This window comes from Streptopelia decaocto (assembly GCF_964273445.1).
Source record: "Streptopelia decaocto genome assembly, chromosome: 3".
In the NCBI taxonomy this organism is placed as follows: Eukaryota; Metazoa; Chordata; class Aves; order Columbiformes; family Columbidae; genus Streptopelia; species Streptopelia decaocto.
In genome coordinates, this window is record NC_138656.1 from 18,491,160 (window position 1) to 18,510,822 (window position 19,663).

At 39.8% G+C, this 19,663-nt stretch overlaps 1 protein-coding gene across 9 annotated transcripts in view; it reads left to right on the top strand.

Moving 5' to 3' along the window:
* The first annotated feature begins 278 nt into the window (after window positions 1–278).
* The window catches only part of CDC42BPA (CDC42 binding protein kinase alpha), a 198,037-nt gene continuing 178,652 nt past the window's right edge, over window positions 279–19,663 (top strand). For all 9 annotated transcript variants that reach the window (XM_082049753.1, XM_082049755.1, XM_082049754.1 and 6 more), the window contains exons 1-2: window positions 279–692; window positions 1,442–1,664. In XM_082049753.1, the coding sequence (XP_081905879.1) occupies window positions 1,469–1,664 (196 nt within the window). In that variant the 5' untranslated portion in view covers window positions 279–692; window positions 1,442–1,468. The remainder of the gene's footprint in view (window positions 693–1,441; window positions 1,665–19,663) is intronic.

Genomic DNA, 19,663 nt, shown 5'->3' on the forward strand with positions numbered 1-19,663 from the left:
CTCCCCCCGCCCGCCCTCTCCCCCGCCCTCCCCTCCGCCTCGGTCCGCCCGTATCCCTGCATTCCCTGCTGCAGCCCCCCCTCCTCCCCTCAATCCCATCAGTAGCGGCGGCCCCGGGCTCGGCTCCCCGCGCTGCGGCGGCGCTCGGTGGCGGCTCCCCCCGCCGCGGCCGCCATGTTGGGCTGCTGCGAGCTCGGCGGCGGCGGCTGCTGCGTGTGACCGCGGGAGGGAGGGAGGGAGGGAAGGAGGGAGCGGCGGGGTAGAGGAGGGCGCGGAAGCGGAGGGGAGGGAGGGCGCCGCCGTTACCCCTCCCCGCCGCCCCGCGCACGCACACACACCCCACACAGGCACCGCGGCAGGATGCCCTTTGCCCGGGGGGGCGAAGCCGGGAGAGCATCTCGCCGCCGGGAGTGAAGCCGCCGCCGGGGCCTCCCGGCCCGCAGCGTGCGGCCGGAGCGGGGACGCCGGCGCTTTCCCGGACGCGCAGCCGGAGAAGGAGGAGGAGGAGGGCGCAGCAGCAGCCATGGGAAGGATTTGACAGGGCTCGGAGCGCTTCCCAGCCGCCCCGCGGCCGTGCCGGTGTGTCGGGGCGCGCGTCCCGCCCGCCGCCCCTTGGCGCAGCGGAGGAGAAAGGGGCGACGATGAAGACTTTAGTTTTTTTGAATCACTGAAAAGCCTTAAAAGGAGACTCGGTAAGGAGGAGGAGGAGGAAGGGAAAGGCTGCCCGGGGCAGGACGTGGCTGCGCCCTGAGGAGGGGCGGCCGGGGGGACCTGCGCCCCACCCCCACGGCGGGCGCGGTGGCCGCGGAGGCGCTGCCCGGGCCGGGGGAGGCGGCGGCGGGGCTGCGCGGCCCCTCCGCCCTCCCTCCCTCCTTCCCGGCGCTGCGCGCCCTGCTTTCCTCTTCCCTTCGCGTATTCAAATACATAAATACATGCTTTTTTTTTCCCTTCCCGTCCGTTGTGGGGAGTGGAGCGCCGGTGCGAGCCGAAGGGGGCTGTTACACTTTAATGATGCGGTTGGGGCTCCTCTCAGGATCGCGTTGCATGATCTGCATTTTGAATGAAGGAGAAGACCTTTTTTAAAATATATAAGTGCGTATGCCTGTGCGCGCACGGTGAAATCGGTGTCAGTCTCGGTTGAATTTTAGTGCAATTATTATTAAAACGCCAGGAGTGGCCATATATATATATTTTTCCCCTTATTAGGCATATTTCAGTATTTTTTTAGGATTATTATTTTCTTCTATTAAGAAGTATGCATACACAGATACACGTTATATGTCTGAAACTTGCAAGGGTTTAGTTTCAGGCTGGGAGCACCGAGTTGGGCTGGAAATTAAGCATCACCACAGTTTGACACTTGTTAAAAATACTCTTGAGTTATTTTTAAACAACAAAACCCTCAAAAGATTTTTTTTTTTTTTTTTTTTTTTTTACGAAGTAATAATAATTAAAAAAAGAAACCCCAATGCAAACTGAAACAACCATGTCTGGAGAAGTGCGTTTGAAGCAGTTGGAGCAGTTTATTTTGGATGGGCCAACTCAGACTAATGGGCAATGCTTCAGTGTGGAAACCTTGCTGGATATACTCATCTGCCTTTATGATGAATGTAATAATTCCCCTCTGAGAAGAGAGAAGAACATCCTTGAGTATCTAGAGTGGGGTAAGTTTGAATGTGTTTATTTTGTGTACATCCGCCCATGTTCCTGCCTGCTTTGTATAATGTCTCTGTTATTTATGTGTAAGAGGGGATTGTTTATAACTCAGTGTTTTACAGGGACATGTTATCAGTTTTACAGTATGGTGGTGGTGCTAAAAAGAAATCCATGTTGGTTATTTGTCTTTGAGGTATACATGTAAAACGTACATTATTTCTTGACATGGATCAGACTATGGCACATGAGGCATATTTGTTTGCCTTCAGGCCCAGCTGTTGAGTTTTGTATCCTAAAGTTGCTGGTAATACAGAAGAGGGAGGGGTAAATTCTCTGATGTCTGGAAAAAAGATCAGTACACAATCCTCTGATTTGCATCTCCCATCAAACCTATACTGCTTAAAATAAAATATGTTGATCAACAAGAAAATCCTCCAGAGCTTTTAAGCAGCATGGGTTTGAAATGGCTCTGAAAATGGAGAAAATGACATTCTCTTCTTTAACATAAAATCATTGCTGACTTAATTAGATTGATCTTCCTGATGAAGAAAACAAAGTTGAAAAGCAGAAGCAAATTGTCTGCCCCCCCCAGCACCCTCTCAATTTTATTTCTTCGTTTTGGGGAGTTAGGGTGTTTGCAGATTTTTAAATGGAAACAGGTGAATGGTAGCCTTCCAGTTCTTAAGTTGTCACAGAACTGGTTGTCTCTATGTTTTTTTGTTTAATTCGTGTTCTTCTGTCTCCTAAACATGGATGGAAAACAGAAGATACAGTCTCTCTTAAGAAGCTTGATGAGAACGGTTACTGTATCTGACCTTCAGACTTCAAAGTCATGCTGCACTTCTGCATTTACATGCAGAACCATTTACCACATTTGCTTTGTAATAAATACATCAGCAGGCCTCCTTTATTAAAAAAACCTCACATTTTCGAAACATGTAACAGGCATTTGATTAATTAGTTGGTTGAGCTCTTCATAATGAAGTCACTGAGGAAAGACATTGTTTTGATAACTGATTTAACAACTTGAGGCTGCTATGTGTGTGTTTTATTTTCCTGCTCCTCACTGTAGTCATACTGACATCTAAAGGACATCTGACTCAGTAATTAAGTTTCTTGGACTGTTCATATTGCACTGGTCTTTGTTTGCTTATTAGCTGGAGCAACAAGCTATAATTAATGCATTCTCGCTAAGGAGGAAATAGCAATTAAAAATACTTATGAAGAATCTTCCCTCTAAAACTGTCACTGGCATACAGAAGCTGTGGAAAAACTAGGAAAATATGGTGGCTCCGAGGATGTTCTGTACGGAGGAACTTAGTGTAGTCTGCAGTGGATCTCGCCAGCTGATGCCCTGTAAATAATAATTAAAAAAGTTAACCAAATCAGTATGATCAGAGTAACAGTGTGTTTGGGACCCGTCGTATTGGATGCTGGTGCCTTCGTGGGTGGTTGTTTGATGGATAAATGCATCATTACAGGGCTCTGACAGGACCTGAAGATTTCTGCAAGAAGCTGTCCAGGCTGCTGATGGAAATAATACACTGTTGTGGAAAGGCTGGAATAAGGTTTCTTGCTGGCCTATTTTTCCTGCTACTTTTCTGCTCTCATGCTCTAACTGTGCCTTAGCAGGAGTCTTGAGCTTCAGATGAGACCAGTTCCTCGCATTTTCAGGGCTGAGTTGCCCCAGTTCTGTGTCTGTTCCCAGCTGTGCTCTCCAGACTCCCACCATGAGAGTTTTGTCAAGGAAGTTTGTGAGGTGGAATGTGAGAGCCAGGGTTTCTAAGACCTGCCAGTGGAAGTGGTGTCTGTATGAATGATAACTTTATCCTGCCAACACCCACATGAGTTGTCCCTTCTCAAAGCCAGTCTTCCGAGTGAAACTGGTGGTCTTGGGCATTTCTGTTGAGATCAGAGGGTTGGCAAAATCAGGTTCTTACAGAGGTAGTGAACCCTCCAGCACTAGGGTGCAGTTACTCAGGGTACCTTGTTCTTTGATATAACCATGACCTTGCGTATCTCTCTCTCCAAAAGGGGAAACAACGCAAGTGGTGGACTAGAGAGACGTGATACATGGTTTTAAAGTCAGAGACGTGCCGAGTAGTGGCAGAAGTGGAAGGCTGGCAGCCAGAAATCGTAGGCTCTGTCTCCATCACTGACTCAGTGCTGAAGTGCTTTCAGCTCTTTTTTTTTTTTTTTCCCAGCTTCCCTTTTTGAACAGTAGGGAAAATACCACCAATTTTACACCAGGGAGTTCTGAAAGCTGCTGTGTGTGAAGCTCTCTTAGTTTTATGTACCGTATAGAATAGCCTGTATTAATAAAAATAATAAAACTTGGTGTGTGGTATGTCTACTGGTTGGTGTCAGTTGCTGTCTTGGAAAGATGTTTTGCAGGTTTATGCCAAGCATCCACAAATTTGCTTTATTATTATGAGGAGTGCAATCTGAAATTATTTGAATTGGTCTTGGAATGGTATGAACTGGTATGTTTGTGTGTTTACAAATTGCAAAGTACAAATTTATATCTGAGAACTGTTAATCATCTTAAGCTTAAACTGCTTTATAAAAATCACTCTTTCTAGCAGCAAATATGATTTATTTATATAGTTAGTTATTTTTAAGAAAAGGCTAATAAGTGGCTGGTTGGCAATTACAGCCTCCTATTGAGCACAACAGCAAGTAATTTTTTCTTGCTTTTCAGTTTTGAGGTGCTACTGCTTGATTCTGTGGAGGCTTTGTCGTGGGGATGACCATGGATGTGTATTTTTGTTTAAACTGTTCTAGGTCTGAGATGTTACATGCTGTATTTCATATAAGGCAATATTCACAGCACATTCTAAGTTTTGAGAGGAAAGGTTTAGGAGGTATTCTAGCATGGAAAAGCTAATGTGGTCTTAGTGACAGCCATGTGACTGCTGCTATATTTAGGGGAGCTAAGGAGCTCATGTTCTAGTCCTTGGATCTTTTAGGACTGTTTTATGAACTTGTTATCTAGATCTATAATTTATTGAAATGTGAAGCAGAGTGAAACAGTTGAGCATCTGAACTGGTTGTTCATCTTCTGTTTTGATTTGATGTTTCAAGTGTTAAACTTCAGCAAGGGGAGAAAGTAGAGTCTCTGCAACGTTTTTGTAGGTTTTTGGGCTTCTTGAAGTGCTTGAAATGACATCAGACTGGTTTGAAGTGTCAGGTTAATTATTTTGTCATTTAGAACCTGCATTACTTCTAAAATCTTTTTTTTTTTACTTGAAGTGGAAGCATAATTACTTTACCTATTTTTATATGTTATTGGTTTTGTGGCAAGTGAATAACATTATTTGATTTTGTTGTTTATTTTGTATAGGTATTTTATATGCAAAGACAACCATGGAAACAACTGGTGTATTTGAGTTCTGGGGGTTAAATCAGGGCACATTTTCAGGTGGCCGGAGGGAAGCAGAACATTTAGATTTGGCTTGTTGTATGTTTTTGATGCTAATTTTCATTTTTATCTTTATTGGTAGTTGTATTTTTGATTTAGAAGAGGGGTTGTCTAATTATAGCAACTGGAGCTTACCAGAAAAGCTATTGAGAATTCCAAGCATTTTGCTTTTTCTTTTCTCCGTTTGTATGAGTTGCCACAATGACTCAAGACTGTGAGGGAGGTAATGAAGGCTGATAAGCTGAACTTGAAAGAAAAATATTGTGATAGAAAGAAGCTTTTAGCGATGTTTTTGTTCTGGGAAAACTTTCTTTACAATGGCACCGATTTGAACTGGTTTTAAAAAAGAAACCAGAACAATGTTATTTAGGGTGCATTGAAAGAAGACTAGAATAAACTTCAAAATGTGTGGAGATATTAAGGAGGGAAGATGAAGAACATTACCAATAGCATGGCAAGAGCAGTGGCTTGATTGCATCTGTTCTCTTGTAGGAAAAACAAAAACTGGCCTTTAGTGGCTTTTATGTGTATTGTTGGGGTTCGTGTTTGTTTGCTTGCTTGTTTTTCCCCTGCTACCAAAGGAGACTTTGGAAGTTGGATTAAGTTGTTCTCATTTCACCTCTAGCAGAACTGAAATGTTGTGGTGTTTGGTGTTTCTGCAGTGCTGTGATGGTCGTAGACTAGACTGTCATAATTGGTCTCATACTTCTGTCATTCCACATGCAGCATCTCTTCTGGCCATTAGAATGGTTCTATCACCATAAAACTATTTTTCAAGAGAAAGCTGTGGAGAATAAGTCTGTGTTTTCTTTCTGATGGTCTCTGTCATGTTTTTTTCCTGAGAAAAAATGGCATGCCCTTTTACAAGTTAGACTTGTTTTTAAATATCAGTAACAAAAGAAAGCAAAATCTTGCCTCTAGATTCCTGCACTACTTCTGTGTTATTCATCTGTTTGTAAGTCATGAAAGAAATTGTAGGCATTTTCAGCTATGAGTTGCTCGTGTTTTGTTTTTAAAAAATTTTAGAAAAATCTTTCATTTAGGTCCTGTTCTTAGCAGAGACAGCAGCAAAAGACTTAGCACTCAACTTCAAGTGTTCCTTAATTTTTTAAATTAGGCCTTGGTGCTTGGTACTTTCTAACCAATTAGAAATACATTAAAAAAACAACATTTTAGGGATTATAATCGTGTTTTTCCTTATTATAGTCTGGGGAACACCTTTTTCTCTGATTGACCTAAGTGAAAACAGTTATTAAATTCCTTTTGGGAAAGAATGAGCATCCTGCTTGTCAAGGCCACTTAATGGGTTTAAGCAAATCCCTAATTCTAAATGTGAGTTGTTTTGTTGCCTGCAGCAGAGGTATATGGAGGTATGGGGATCTATGTACGTAGAAGTCATTGCGGCATTCTTGTGAAACAGTTTTCTGTCTTTGTTTATGATAAAACTTTACTGCTTATTTACCTGAACTGTTGTTTCTGTCACATAGTTGCAGCTACCAATTAAAAGCTCTTCACTGATTGGGGTGAGAGAAGGAGGTTCTTCAATGCTGTCAGATAGAAACAACCTTCAAATCTCCATGTTCCAGAATATTATTTAAACAGCTTTTACAGAGATGCAGTTTTATACCAAAATAATTAAAAAAAAATGCAGGAAAACAGATAGAACAGTTGCCTGCGCAGACCTTACTGTTAGGTAGCTCTTTGTTTAACCTCTGTACATTTTGAATAGTGACCTCTCCCACATTTAAGTTTTGATTCTTGTCTTGAATAGAGGAAACTAATGACTATAAGTTAATCAACAGTTATGATGTGATCGAATGAGCTGTGAGACCATCCAGTTAATTCTGCTTGTTTTGCTTTAGGGTTAAAGCTGGTTTCCAGTAGAGTGACGCGTGAACCTATTGTAATGTGTTCGGTTCTTAACACATTTACGGTACACGAAGTGTTTAAAAATTATTTTCACTTAAAATTAAGTTTTGTAAAGATGTTCCTTTTCGTGGTTTTTGTTCTTTTGGGTTGGGGCAGTTTTGAGGTGTTCAGGGGCTGCCTGACAGGCTTGGGGGCTTGTGCATTTGGGCTGACTGACTTTCTGCCAGTGATGTGCTTTTTATTGCAAAGGAGTATGGCTTGCTTAGATACAAAGCTAACTCATACATCATTTTCAGGAATTTTAGGAATGCCTTTATTCTGTACAGAAATTCCTAGCATGCTTTGTGTAATGGGGACAAATGGAGAAATACAATTATATGAGTTAGTCTGCTCAGTGGGCATTGTAAACCTCATGACAACACAATAAATTCCCTGTTACTAAGGCATTCATGCTAAAGGGTTAATCTGATTGTTTATTTGTGGGACCATCAGAACTGTAAATTGTCATGCTGAAGGTGTGTTTTAATTCTCAAGCTCTGTGTAGCATATGACACTGTGTGCGTGTGTGTACCTGATTAAACTTCTTCCTCATTTCTTGGCCTTTCTCTCTAGAACTTTACTGTTGTGCTCTTTTATAACTGGTAGCATATTATTAGTTCACATTTGACAGGAAGAAGGATATCATGCTATAAGAAAAATGAGCTTATTTGGCCCAATAAAGTTTAATATTTGAGATATATATATTTTACACAAACATAAAGATAAACTACCTTTCTTCTTGAAGGTCGTATCTTCTGCCTGTAAATCAGTGGTTGAATTCTGAATAGCAGCAGCAAATAAAAGTAATTTCACTTCTGAAGTCATACCTGTGGCTGCATATTCAAGTGCCAGTGTTGTTTTGAACTATTATTGTGAATAAATTGGAAATACCACATTTCCAGATACAAATTGAACGCAGGCTACTATCCTGGAAATGATTTTTCTCATATTTTTTATGAAAATTGGCACTGTAAATTATCCTGGATGTGTATTTACAAAATATTAACCCCTTCACGGCATCCCTGATTACTTTTGTACTGTAAAAAATGGGCCATTTCCATTGTCCCTTCACACAGAAAACTTCCGGAAGCAATTGTATCCTATTGCCAAGCTGTAAAACCTGACTAAAAAAGGTACGGTGGATGGTTGGGACAGAATTACTAGAAAAGGCCAAGTCTTAGACTCTTAAGTTTTATCTTTTGGCAAAGCAGACATTCCTTCCATAAGCATTTATACTTGTTTAATTTGATTTTCTTTTTCTGGCTGAACAACTGGAATATTTTGTTGTGCTCTGGTCTAGCTTACCTCAACACAGTATTTTTCTAAAATCCTCATTAAGCTTGGGAATGCCACTAATGTGGGCTAAAATCTTTAAAAAATGCCAGTGAATTAGGTCAATCATGTGCAATCTTTTGTTAACTGCAAGATTTTTATTTCAAATAGTTTAAATGTGACATTAGGCTTAGTAATAACTGCAAATATCTTCTATTCAGACGGGTCAGTTAGTTTTACTTCTAGTAATACGGCCTAATTAGGTTTACTAGCGGTCACCGTGGATAAAATCCACATGAGATGTATCCAGACTTCTAAGACTTTGTGTTTCATAATTCTTCCTTACCCATATCCAGACTTCCAGTTTAAATTAGTTTTGTTACACAATATTGTAGTTTCTTTTATTCCTAGGGATCAGCTTCTCAGTGTACCTTCTCTCTGCATCTTTCTGCAAAGTTTTTGATCTGGAGCTTGTAGGTACTGTGAACTGCAGTGTTTTGTAGGTCATTTTGAGAAAAAATATCTAGCCTTTATTCTAAATTTTCTTCAGCAATTTGGTAGAAATATATGGTAATTCTTTTTGTAGAAAGACTAGGTGAGTTTAGAGTGGCATTCCAAAGGGGAGAGAAAAGGCATTTGTAGATATTAATAACAGTAATTGGATTTCTTGCAAATGTTGTGGGATTTGGCCAGCAACATGTTGCTCTTTTGTTTGTTGGGTTTTGTTTGTTTGTTTGATAAGTATTCGCTCTCACTGTAGCCCTTGTTTCATCCTTTTCATCTTAAAATCCTACCTTATTTTAGGCTTATGTGGCTGTCCTGCTTGTGAGGTATCCTCACCTGAAGTGAAGGGCCTGCAGGTCTCCATTTCTGACTTCCTCCTCTTTTCCTTTCTGTGTGTTTTTCACGGGTACCACTATTCCAAAGCAAAGCTTGAATGCACTTACCTTCTCTAAGCTGAGGCCTCCTGCTCTTCTTCCCCGCTTCCATTCCGCTGCTTTTCTTCCGAGCAGGATCTCAGTTTGTCTTTCTAAATGTGATGTGGATATCCATGTGTCAGTCTGATCTTCCCATGGCCACAATTTTAGTTTCTGGATTTTGGTTGCTTTTGTTCTTGTTTCTCCCCAGTCATCCCCAAAGTTTCATGATTTTATTTGGTCAGGTTCATAATATAGAGCAGGGGTGTCAAATTTCTTTTCAGCGGGGGCCACATCAGCCTCGTGGTTGCCTTCAAAGGGCCGAATGTAATTTTAGGACTGTATAAATGTAATTACTCCTACATTTAGAGATTGTGTGTGGAGAATGGTAACAAAAAGAAGTAACCTGTGTGAGAAGTACACATAGGCTTTACCTACAGCTGCATCTGTGCAGCATTTTCTGTAAAGACCCTATATATTCCCTATGAGATTCAGTACGTATCAATTGATTTACTAACATGAATCATTTCTACTTGTAGGCTCTTGCCAAGCTGGGGCCTTGGGTGGTTTGTTCTGGCTGTGAGTAAAGTTGTGATCTGTTTTACTCCTGTGGTCTAAGTACGAAGAGACTGAAGAGAGAATAAAGCTTTATCATTTTAATACCTAAACCTAAATGAAGAAGTGATAGGAAGGGTGGCAACAACTTCCGTTACAGGAGTGCGAAGTGGCTTAAGAAAATGTCATTCATGCTGTGGGGACACTGTAGTCCCAAGGTATTTCCTGCTCTTGCTCTTTAAACCTCTTTCACCTTTACCACCCTGCCTTCTGTAAATAAAGCACTGTGTTGTCGAATGTTCTGCAGGACACATAGTAACAAGAGAAGGAAATAGAAGTTTGTATTTTAATTGTAACTCATTGTTTTTATCTGGGATGGGGGTTGACTTGATGGTGTCATAGGGCTGGCTAAAACCGCTCATCTCTGGTTTTTGTTGGTGCTTCTGTGGGCAGAGGGACATAATCCAGTTGAAAACTAACCCTGCAGAAACACATTGAAATCTGTTGGTCTGGTTGTGTGAACAGATTGTGCAAAAGGAGGGGGCTCAGGCTGTGACAGCCCAAACTTCAGTGGCTTCACCTGTGGTAGCTCCTGTGCTCCAAGTGCAGGGCCTGCCTCTGAGATTCCCTCTAACATACAATTTTGAACCAAATTTTGACATTATCAGCTGATAGATAGATATTTTGTGTAGAAATTCAGTGAGACTTTTTGTTTCCATAAGTTTCCAAAACTTTTCTTCTAATCATGAATAGGAGTCCTCAAAGTAGCTATCTGACTTTGATGTTGGCAATTCTTTGGGAAAAGAGAAGTGCTGGTGTATTTGTGTATTTTGTGTATCTGGTGTAGTATCACTCAAAGTCTTTAAACAGTTTTCCATGTGTGGTTTATAACTGAAAGACAAGGATTCTTATATTAACAGACTTGGAATAGTTTTGTTCTATTTCCCCCAACTTTTAGAAAATGAGGTCGTTCTGTTTTGTGATAATTTAAAAGGATCCTTTTATAATTTTGGTAGGGACTGACACAAAAGAGACTTGTTTTGCCATGATCTGATATGTTAGTGGGAAATTATAGAAGCCACTTCCTACGTAAACAGAAATTTGCAGGAAAAATCATTATTGTTTCACTGTGCTGTTTCTGTCCTATGATGCTTTATTTTGTTGTGTCCCTCCACCCCCAAAATTGACTATTTTTATGCTCACGCTAGCGATCACCTTTGGCTAATGGCAGATGCGTTTCTATGCTTTTGTATCTTTGCAAAAGGCATAATTTAACTCTTGAAATAAAGTTAGGCAAACTGTTTTTTCTGGATCTAAATATTTGGTATGCTGGCTTTTTTGTTTTCTTTATACTTTTGTGCTTTACTCATTTTTCTGAAACCAAGGAATGACTTAATGTCTCCACTGATGATAATCCAGACTCTCAAAAAGAAAACTCTAAATAGACTTAAGGTTATTAAGAGAAAATGGTATATGATACATATTACCACAGCTGGTGTGTATTATTTCGTTAACTTGGTATTTGTTGGTTAACTTGATCCTCCAGTAACACTTGGACTTGAGAGAAGATGATCTGGGAACCAGTTGCTTCTAGTGACATAGTTTCTTAGTTCCTTTGCTGGATACCTGTACAAATACGTGGTTGAGCTCATGTAAACAGCTGATAAGTCCCTTCCTGGGTGATTTAGCAGAGATATCATCTTATCAGTAGTAGTCTGGTGCTTTAACTGTCTTGGGGAAAAGAAGGGTCCAGTGGGGGCGAGGAGTTGCTCATTTGCTCTCCAGCTACAATCTTCTTGAATTTTTACTTTCTTTTTCTCAAAAACTAAGGTTATTTAATGGAATTAGTCAATATTATTTGCTGACAATATTACATTCACTTCGTGATCCTTGGCACTACCAATACAAGGGAATCTCTTGCAAGAAATTCTTGTCATTAATATTTCACAATTTGCTTTAATGTCACTGTTTTCTTCGTAAGGGAACAATCCATTCTCAAGGTTTTTTGCTTTATCTTGGTCACGTAGTTTGTGTTGTGAGTAAATGTATTTAACCATGGTATATGATCATAGTAATAATTACAAAAGCTTCTTAAACACCCCAAAATCGACATACGTTGCTGCACATTGACTGTTTCTAAAGCCTCAGTACATTCAGTTCTAAAACATACTGAATTTGTGTCAATAAAACCTTTCAGTGATATCAAACTGCCATATGATTATTCAAAACTTGTCTAATTTTGTTCCATGTGATCTTGTGATTTTTATTTTTACCCCACTGACATTAAGTAAGAAGTAGAATATCGATTGACAATTTTTGGTGATGACTGCTCATATTTAGCAAAATTAAACTTTACATTTTAAAACCTAGGATTTAAGCAAATGTTATTCTCTCTCTAAAAGAACCACAGTTTCTTGCCTCGTGTCTTTCACTTCAGAGGGGGTACCAACTTTTGAGAATTTCCTTCCTTCCTTCCTTCCCCCTCCTCTTTTTCTTCTTTTCTTTTCCAGTTTAAGCAAACTGTTTTCTCCAGTAAGTCGCTGTCAGGTCTGGTTAGATCAGATTAATTCACTTGTTTGAGGCAAGTACTTTCTTTAGTAAAACAAAGTAGTTTTGATGTTATCCCAGTGATTCTAAAGCAGTAAATAAAATGCTGTGACTGGTAGATTTTCGTGGCATTTCTATTAATGTTAGGCTAGAATTTGTTTTTGCTTTTCCAGTAGGTTTTCAGTTTCTCTCAGGCACACCTCCCACCGCCTTGGGCGTGTGAAATCACAGGTTCTCACAGTGACAGGGTGCAAAGGTCCTTCTTAGCACCGTTCCAGCATCAAGGGTACAAACCCATTTCCTATGGGAAGCAGCAGAGGAAACTTGCAGGAGGTGGAAGAGGTAAATGCAGTAATTTTGGCAAAGATACAAGGATTTTTATTTTTTTTTTTCTTGGTGTGCCAATCATTGTTTGCAATAGCTGCCCCACCACCATCCCCCCCAAAAGCTTGTGACAGAATGTTCATTAGCTGCAGGAGAGGCCAGGTCAAGCATGTCAAACTGCACATTTGGGTTAAGCATAAACACCTATTGCAGGGGTTTGGGGTCCTCTGTGTGTATGTGTGTGTGTGTTTATAAAAGCAACATAGCTCTTCTGCATTGTGTAATACCTGATGTGCTTTCTCAGAGTATTCAAATAAGACAGAAATATTTGAAGCCTGTAATTGTGCTACTTGCCAGCATTTTGAGCTTCTTAATTTAGGACTTGACAGATGAATCCAGATTTTCTTCTTTCTCTCTGCTTTAGTGTCCATCTCGTACCATATTTTTCTATGTCTGGCACCTGAGGACTTAGGTGCTAATTTTCCCTGCTGCTTTTTTCTCTTTGAGAGAAAAACAAACTCTCCAGTGAAAGACGCGTTTCCCAGCCATAGGTGGTGTGCCAAGACTTCAGAAAGTTTAGACATCTGAATGGGGACAGATTTCATCAGTTGATCTTTATGAGGGAGGACTGTCTGGCTTTCAAAATGAATATGTATAAAATTATTAAATAGAAATTCAGTTGCTGTATTTAGAAGACTCTGTGTGTATACACAGATAGGTATAGGAAGGTGGGGTGTGTGTGTGTGTGTGTGTGTGTTTGTTTTTTGCAATACACTTATACAGACTTCAGGTAGTAGGTGTTGATTAACAGCTATGAGCCAAAACTGTGATGCCTGTCTGGTAGGATGAAGAAAGCATTTGTAAGCCAAATTCTGCTCTTATTTAATGGAGATAAGCGTGATGTTAATTCACTGACACCTGTGTGTATTAAAGCAGGTCATATTTGCTGCTGAGCTTTTCAAGTTGCCAAGCCACTTACTTGAGGGCATTTACTGGTTAAATATTTAAAACCAGAGTTCAAGTACTGTAGCTTTTTCTTGATGTCCAGAGAGAATATTTTCTTTATTTTGCTTTAATTTTTTAAGCATACTTTAAAAATGTGTATTTGTTTGCAAACTGGGAGGGTTGTAAATATGATTCCTGGTGAGAAAATAATTTACAATCATATTGGGCACTTACATATATTGTCTTGAAAACAGGAGAAAAGTGGGTGGTTATTAGCATATTAAATATATATGTAAAGAAATGGAGAAAGAGCTGTGATTTGTTGAAGGCCATTCAAAAATTCAATGGATAAGCATTTTCCAGGATCCAGGTTTATGTGTATTTTCCTTTCAATTTTTTTTTTTTTTTTTTTTTTTAGTTTTCACAGTTTTTGAAATGTTTGCTGTGGAAATTCTGAAGGTGTGGGTGGCTTGTAACTTCTGTGTGTTTAAGTGCTTTATTTATTGTCTTAAATTTTCAGTGTACTGTTTGGATACTGCCTTTCTTGGTGTCATTACTTGAGAAAGCTTGGAATCTTATTTCTGTGATCCTGTTGCTGGGATGTCCACTTTCCTCCCTCTCCTGTAACTTTAGCATCATACAGTTCAGAGCAGTGGCAATTGTTTTATTTCTCACAAGGGAAGTGCTCTTTTTTTCCAGTGGTCAGGTGGATCCCGGTCAGAATCGTGTTTTGAGCAACTATTTATGTGTGTTGAACTTGGACCTGCATAAAAATTAAGCTGCTTTTAACTCATACAGCAGTTTGTACCTCACTTCTTCAGAATCTTTCCTGTGGACCTACGAAGCACATGCTTGTCACTGGTATTTCAGAAAAGTTTTCCCAGAGTGTCTAAATATCTCATTTAGAATGTAATGCGTACATTCAAATCTTGTCTCATACTTACTGTTTATGAAGTAGGTCTGCACTGACTCCACCTGCATGTAGGCTTTGCTTGAGTAGACTTTGAGGAAGACTATTTTTGGTCGTGTTGGAGCAAGTAACTGTTAAGCTGCAAAATTCAGTTCAAAGAAGGGAAAAGGAATTTGTATATGACCTTTCTACACTAGAAACCTTTCCCATAAAGCGTTTTGTGCTTTCAGGAAGTCAAATCTGATGACAAGAGAGATAACCAGAAACTCTTGATTATAATCTCCAGCTAACACTGGAAATTGTCTCCTGGAAAGCTGTATCTGCATAGGTATTGCTCAAAAAAGTTTTAACTGATGGCTGAGGCAAGTCCTCTTATAACCTTCTATTTAGTCATCAGTTGAGGTAAAAAAGACAGTATGGGTACGCAGATTCCCAGCAGGGTTACTTTTGTGGATCAGGAAATTTCCCCTTCACCCCTCCTTGTTTTCTGCCTGGTCCTCCTGAGTGTCTCCTTCCTGCCCGTTCCCACTGCCCTCTGAACCACACTGGGAGGAACTGATTTTAAAGCAACTGTGCTAAGTAAAACTCAACTTTACATTAAGAATGGATGCTCTACATTTTTAGTTTTTGTTTCGGTGTTTTGTGCTTAAGAACTTTTGAACACGTGCCCTGAGGTTGGTTGGTTGGTCAGTCTGTTCTTACATCACCTTCATCATGACACACCAGAAGAGAAATGCTGAATTTTTCTTTTTTTTTTTTTTTTTTTTTTAATAGTACTGCAAAAGAAAAATTCAAGAAGTATTCATGAGATATTCTTTGCAGATAGCAGCTAGCTCCCAGGCACAGTGTAGTTTATGTAATACATAATGCTTTGCATCAGAAGTTCTAATTCTTTATGGGGGAGTTTGTTTAATGAGAATATTTCTGAATGATTTCACTGTCTCATTATAATTTGCATTTACTTCATGTGTTGTTTGTGCAGAAACATTTTGTACGAATCACATTATTTGTCTTTTTGCTTTGCCAGATTCAAATGGCAAAAGTTCCTGAAGTGTCCCAAGGTAGTTATTTATGATCTACCTGGAACAGAGGAATGAGAGCATGCATTGAGATTCTTTGAGTTCTTCAGTGAAAGTACAGCAAGGAACTTGCCTTCTGTGGCCTATTGCCATAGCCAGCTGTTGTGCACACTTTCTGAATGTGGGGAAGGAACAGCTGTTCCTTTGCTCTACTGTTGCACATTTAGTATTTGTACAATGAAAGTGATTGGGGGTTCTCAATCTTGATTTGGTACAGTAGGACTTTAGAAACTTGCCTTCTATTATTTCTTTTACAGTCAGGTGAACAAGGTCATGAATGAATTGGTGCTCTGAGGTGACAGGCTTACTAAAATGAATTTGTCTTGCTAGTCGTGGAGGGTGGAATTTGGGGTTTTAGTCCAGTCTTGGCTTCATGAGCAGTCGGACAGAGAAGAGTAACTTCTAATTAGTTCTTTGGGTGGTTAAGGTGAGCTCTCTTGAAAAAAAAGCAATAACAAAATATTAGACTTCAGCATCACAACACGACGTCTGAAGTAATGGATAGTCATTCACACCGGTGTAAAATCAAATGCAGTCAGAACAGTAGTGGGCTTTACTTGCTGCTGCTGCTGCTGCTGCTGCTGCTGCTGCTGCTGCTGTTGCTGCGGGTTTTTTTGGTTGTTGTTTTTGTTTGTTGTTGTTTTGTTTTTGTTTTCATATGGAACAGTAACATCTGAATGAAGTGCAAGCTAGTGCAAAACCAGATCCTACATCAGTATTTGTTTCGGAGAGCTTATAGCTTATTTGTGTCTTTCCTACTTGTGAATAATGCAGTTATCCCACCTCCTGCTGAATGTTTTTATTCTTTGTATTTTCTGCTGATGAGTTTGTCTGTTTCTCGGAGCTACATTAAAGAAGGGTATAGAACTGGTTGCTTGCTGATTTCTTGAGCTAAATCCCAGTTTGCTCAGAAGAACTTAATATTCTCTTGTAGGTTCTTGGGTTTTTCCCCCTTCTCTTTTCAGTTCTATGTAACAGAGGAAGCTTTCTTTTATGTAATATTAGTATAGTAAGTCCCTTCCATTTTGTGAGCTCAATACTGTAGTAGGTGAGCTGCAAACTAAACAGAGAGTAATTCCTTTACTCATGTTTCTGAATGCTTTTTCCCTCTTGCTTCTTGTGCCTTTAACTGATGGCTGAGACTGAATTTCCATGCTCAAGAATCTCCTAGGCTTTGTTAGCACAGTCAAAATAATCTGTGTTTTCAGGTACTTTTCTGCACCAAGCATGATAATACTTTTCTTGTGGGTTGATTTAGCTCCTCAAAAATGTTACTGCATATGGTTGCACTGGAAAAGAAGAGGCATGTTTCTCTCTTGTGATTTCATTAATTGCATACCATGGATCATTTTGGGGCTTATTAGTTAGGATTCAAAACCGAAATACTTGAAGTAATCCATTATTATTTTTCTTTTTTATGTTGTTAACAGTGTTAAGAGAAAGGCAAACACAAGAAAGGTCAATATGATAATTTTTCTTCCCTTTTTCTTTCAAGCTTGTAGTTCAGGAAGGAAACCTTGCCATGACAAGAGAATTTGATCCATCACTCTCTCAGTGGTATTGCAGAGCACTGGCCTTCTGGTGGTGTTCAGGGCACTGCCCACTGCTTGGCTTCCGCACAAGTGCGGTACAAATAAATGGTGGTTCAGAACCACCTTTCCATGTTTGCTGAGAGTTGTGACTCACTCTTAAACCTTTGCGTTTTGATGTGAACTAAACATGAAGCCCAAAGCCTCCGTTGCCGCAGTACCTTGCTTTTGAGTGGTTTCAAATTGGTGGCAGGACAGGTAGGACCACACCTTGCTTAGCTAATTCTCAGAATTATTCTAAGTGTGTTGTGCATTGAGTATGACTTGAGCAATATACAAGGATTGTCTTTGAGCCATTTGGCATGGGATACTGTTTCTCCTGAGTCTGAGGAGTTTGTGTTGTACGTGAAAGCATCCCTACTGCCCCCCAAACATCTTGATCTCAGGCAGTCTCTACCATGAGCCAGTGCTGTCATTTGGAAATGCAAGGCCTAATTCATGACTGTGTTACTGCTTTTTTGTTTTATATCGACTGACGTTTTGAAAGCACTTGTGGGAGTAGAATCCTTCCATACTCACTGGATGTTGAGCATTTTTTTGCCTGGGATCTTGGTTGCTGTTTCAGTGATAAAGATTTGCCGCTCAGCTCCACAGTTCAACATCTGCACACCTGAGGGCAGTGAACTGATTGTAGGGTGCAATGTATCTGTGATGGCAGCAAAGCTAGTTTAAGAAGTTGGAAAAGATACGTTGTATAACTGTACCTTATTGAGTGGTCAGGAGATTTTTATTTATCTCTTCCCCAGAAAGACAACACCAGATGCTAATGGTGTAAGAGTGGAGTAAGGAATGGCAATGTTGGTGTTATAAAGAAATTTATGTGATATTCTTTGTGCATCTGTGAAGTAATTTGGCCGTGTAGAAGCTCGAGCTAATTCTGGTCTTGTATTAAAGGTCAGGGAATCCTTCCTCGTCTGAAAGAAAAGAAACATGAGCCAAAATAGCCCATGTTGTACTTTAGTCTCAAATGGGAAGTTAAGATACATTCCCAATTGCAATGGAAAGTCTTTCTGGGAATTGCTTTGCAGGTTTATGGTGTTCCTTTCTATACTTTTCTCTACTTGAGGGCACTTAAGCGTAGAATATGAAGCATCAGAATGCAGAAGAAGGAGCTGCAGGCAGCCAGTCTCTGCAGGTTTCCTGACACATGGTGAGTTTTAATCACACTGCAGAGAAGGAGAGGGAGGGATGTTCACTGCACCTTCCCGGGGCTCTGCTGGGTGTCAGGCCTGGGAGCTTCCACTTCAGAGGACTCATAGAAATTGGGTTTAGGAGGAACTTGAAGGTGATTTTCATGTAGATGTATCCTGAATGTTAACATAAGTGGATTCTGCGTGAAAGTTTTGATGTTATTTAAGTGATTATTAAACGACTTAAGAATACAATAAAATTTTCTGAAAATTCACTTTGTTGCTAGTATGCATCTATGACAGAAATACTGAAAGAAATAATTTAAAAAATTGTACAAATGCAAACTGACAGAATCAAGTCTTTCTGTCTGTGTCCTGTCTTTGTAGCTGTATGATTGTGTTTTCCCTGCCCTCCGAGCACATGTTTTGCGTATTCCATAGGCCAGTAGGGCTCTGGAAATTCATTCCGATTTTGTTGGGGAGTAAGCTGTCAAAGTTAGCAGTTACATAGTGAGTGAAGTGGTTTGCAGAAGAGGAAAATGTGTTTTTATGGGGGAATTGAATGATGCTATGGAAGATTTGATTATTTTACTGACTACTACAGAGGATTTTTTTTTTTTTAATGTGATGCTGGTTATTAACCACATATTTTGTATGTAGTGAGTAACTGTGCATTCATCACCATATGGATCAGTTAGTTGACTTCCTGTGGTTTGATGTGAAGAGATACTGAGAACTCTCAGCTGCCACTGAGATCACTTGGAGCTCTGCTTTAAACTCTAAAGCTCTACATAGTGCTACATGCTCTAAGAAGTTCATATATAGAATTCTAAAACTATTGGTTAGTATAGAATGACTACTTTTCCCCTTAATTTTATGATGTCCCAATTGCCTTTGTCATAACAGTGATAATATCACTAGCTCTTCAAAGGGTATTTTGAAAGGTATTTATGATTCTGTCATGAAGAGTTCTTTTAAAATATTTCATAACAATTCACAAATTTGCTGCAGAATAAGTAACATGTACAGTTTTCAGGAACCACATGACTTTATCTTATCTGAGCATTGGAAAGGTCACAGACTGTTGTGATTCATACGTCCATGCCTTCTAGTTTGTCGCCATCGCAACCTTTAATCTTCTTTGGCATTGATGCCTGAGCCCATTCTATTTTCTTTTTTTCCGTTTGATCCATCTTTGTCCAGTCACAGTTCTATTCCAATGAATTGGCTTTTGGTTTTGTTTTTAACAGAGTATCCAACTTGTAAATTGCACACTATGAGTCAAGTGTGGAAATGATATATATTTGCCTGCTTTATTGTAGTTGATCAGGACAGCTAGTTTCTCAGAACATAGCTCATATTGTTTTTGAAAAAGACTTCTGTTTTGGAAGAGATGAATAGAACTTTTCT